The sequence below is a fragment of the Neophocaena asiaeorientalis genome, unplaced genomic scaffold, assembly GCF_003031525.2.
Source record: "Neophocaena asiaeorientalis asiaeorientalis breed wild unplaced genomic scaffold, Neophocaena_asiaeorientalis_V1.1 scaffold165, whole genome shotgun sequence".
Taxonomy (NCBI): Eukaryota; Metazoa; Chordata; class Mammalia; order Artiodactyla; family Phocoenidae; genus Neophocaena; species Neophocaena asiaeorientalis.
In genome coordinates this window covers 2,061,231-2,064,129 of record NW_020173918.1, presented here as the reverse complement: position 1 = coordinate 2,064,129, position 2,899 = coordinate 2,061,231, and the positions used below count along the sequence as shown (strand labels likewise).

Sequence of the window (2,899 nt, the reverse complement as noted above, 5' to 3'; positions counted from 1 at the left end):
GACTGTCTTCCTACCACTGCTTTGACCTGTGTGAACACTTGGAACTGTGACCAGCATGAGGATGTAATGCCAGGGTCGGGAGAAGAGCAGTGAGACTGCAGGGCCTTGGAGCCTGGGCTCTGATCCATGATTGTTACCACTGATGTTTGATGCTTGTCTGCTGAGTGGAGTCCAGGTAGTTCAGTAATAGAGGACACCAACACCTATTTAAATGATTCATCATACAAAACACCCACAAATGATCACACCGTTATTTATAGAAAAAACCAAAAAAGGAGTTTGAGTTACTGTTTTCTAGTCAATTGTGGTTAGCCAGATTGCTGGCTTCCGGTGAGACAGAGAGCAATATTCCCCCATCCCAGGTCAACATGCTCTGGACAACGTAGGTCACCAGGGCAAAAAGACCCCAAGTTGAGGACCTCAAACCACTCGAGCTTTCAAACAACTTCGCTGGCCTACAGAATCCAAACTTTTCAGATACAGAAGTAGAAAAAAAACCAGGATAATGCACTTTACAAAATCTCTCCACACCTTCAGGCCTTTCACAGAATTTTCAGTCATTTATAGAGACAAATGCGTCTTTTATACTTTACAGCTCCTTCACTCTAAGAACACTATCTACATGTATTAACCATAAACTTTCCTGTAAAAAAGGATTCTCAAGAATTTCTTTTGCTGCAGTTGATTTCTGAAGACCGTTGGAGCCTTATGGGGGCTTCTATACAGTAGAAAGTCACTAAATTACAAACGGCAGCTGAGTAGTATAAGTTTATTAACGTAAGCATCCTACTTACGTTGAGTCTACAGCTCTTTCAGAAACGTGACTGGCTCTGAAAAGAGCCTTTGGATTGTAACTGGAGCCTGCTTACACTTTGCAACTTTACAGGGAGGTAGTGTACTTCGCTACAGCCTTCGTGCCCTCGGACACAGCGTGCTTAGCCAGCTCTCCTGGCAGCAACAGGCGCACGGCCGTTTGAATCTCCCTGGACGTAATAGTCGATCGCTTATTGTAGTGTGCCAAGCGGGAGGCCTCGTTTGCAATACGCTCAAAAACATCAGCGACGAAGGAATTCATGATACTCATGGCTTTCGATGAGATACCGGTGTCCGGGTGTACTTGCTTCAACACTTTGTAGATATAAATCGAATAACTCTCTTTCCGGCATCTCTTGTGCTTTCTTTCTTCTTTCTTTTGAGTCTTTGTTATGGCTTTCTTAAATCCTTTCTTAGAAACAGCAATACTTCTTGAGGCCTGATCTGGCATAGCTAGTGTTAAGCGCTATACCGTTAACAGTTGTAACAGCTCCTAAAAACGCCAAGAAAACGAAGACAGATGTTGGGCGGAAAGGGTGGTATTTATAGGGGCAGCGCTCAAGTGACGTGTGGAGAGGCCAGTTTCTGATTGGATATCTGGGACTCTCGTTATGTAAATGAGGTGATTCCCGTGGGCATTTCTGATTGGATAGATGGCCATCAGCCAATCAGAAAGCAAAGCACACCCTACCGTCATAAATATGCCCAGTCGTTAGGTGTTACAGATCACCGTATTGGCGTCGCGGTTTCTTGTTAGAGATGTGTGTGGGCGTGGTAAACAAGGTGGTAAAGCCCATGGTAAAGGTAAATCTCGCTCATCCAGAGCAGGCTTGCAGTTTCCGGTTGGTCGGATCTGTCGTCTGCTCCGCAAGGGTAACTATGCCGAGCGCCTTGCGGCTGGCTTGCCTGTGTATTTTGCAGCGGTGTTGGAGTCCATAACGGCTCAGATCTTGGAGTTGGCGGGCAATGTCTGCCGTGACAAGAAGAAGACGCGCATTATCCCGTGCCACTTGCAGCTAGCAGTCCGTAATGATGAGGAACTCAACAATTTGCTGGGTGCTGTGACTCACTCAGGGTGGCGTCTTGACGAACATCTATGCCGTGCTGCTGCCCAGGAAGACCGAGAGCCACCATCACAAAGTGCAGGGCAAGTAATCCACGTGGAGGTTACCGTTGAGCAATCTACACGTCTGGTGAAGGAAGATACCAAAGGCTCTTTTCAGAGCCACTTAAATTATCATTGAGGGCTGTGCCTGGGCTGTCTGGGTCTGTGATTGTGACGTATTCCAAAAGTAGGCCGCCGAAAAGACCTGTTAACCGTAACTTTATCATGTTGATTCTAGCACGTGAGGTTCTTTGCAGCTTTTTTTATTACTGGAGGTCAAGTTCATGGCCCTTCAAGATGCCTATCGGGTGAGAGAAAAAGAGCAAAGCTTCAGCATTCTAATACCCTTTTTAAGGCTCATTTTGATAAGTATTCGCGATGCCTGTGGTTTAACACGTGCTTAGAAAATGTTTCTTAACATGTAATGTCCATCAAAAACCTAAATGGCACATGTGGGGGAGGGATACTAGTGTCTCACTAGAGGTAGGAATGTGACATGGTATACCATAATTGGAATTATTAGGGAGTTTTTGTCAGATCTTTCAAATGGTTTCATTTGATCTGTATTATAAACACCAAGAAAAATTGGAAAGCAAATGAACAGGTAGGCTGTCATAAAGTTACAGAAAATTCAGCAGTTCGCCTTATCTCAAGGAGAAAGTGTCGCTGGTTATTCTTTTAAAGTCATTGTTAGACACGTGAGAGCTAAACATATAAGACATACAGAAGCAGGTACGAAGTATAGAGTTCTGTAAGAAATTAAAAGATGAAAGTAAACTACGTAATATGTTGAGGAGCAATCAAGTTACGAAAAAGCCAACCATGTTTTGAATTAATGTACATAGATAAGGCATGTGATTAAGAAGGGCACAGAAGGACGGGAAAATTTTGAAAACTGAAAGGAAATTGTACAGATATATTGAACAAAATTAGATTATGTTTAGAACATGGCATTAAAAACTAAAATGTGAAAATTTAAAA

At 43.5% G+C, this 2,899-nt stretch overlaps 1 protein-coding gene and 1 pseudogene across 1 annotated transcript; one reads left to right on the top strand and one right to left on the bottom strand.

Moving 5' to 3' along the window:
- Positions 1 to 880: 880 nt before the first annotated feature.
- LOC112404122 (histone H2B type 1-A-like) lies at positions 881 to 1,264 on the bottom strand. The gene has a single exon (XM_024751951.1). The coding sequence runs from the start codon at positions 1,262 to 1,264 to the stop codon at positions 881 to 883; it is 384 nt and encodes a 127-aa protein (XP_024607719.1).
- Positions 1,265 to 1,430: 166 nt separating this feature from the next.
- On the top strand, positions 1,431 to 1,968 carry LOC112404115 (histone H2A type 1-A-like; annotated as a pseudogene).
- Positions 1,969 to 2,899: the final 931 nt, after the last annotated feature.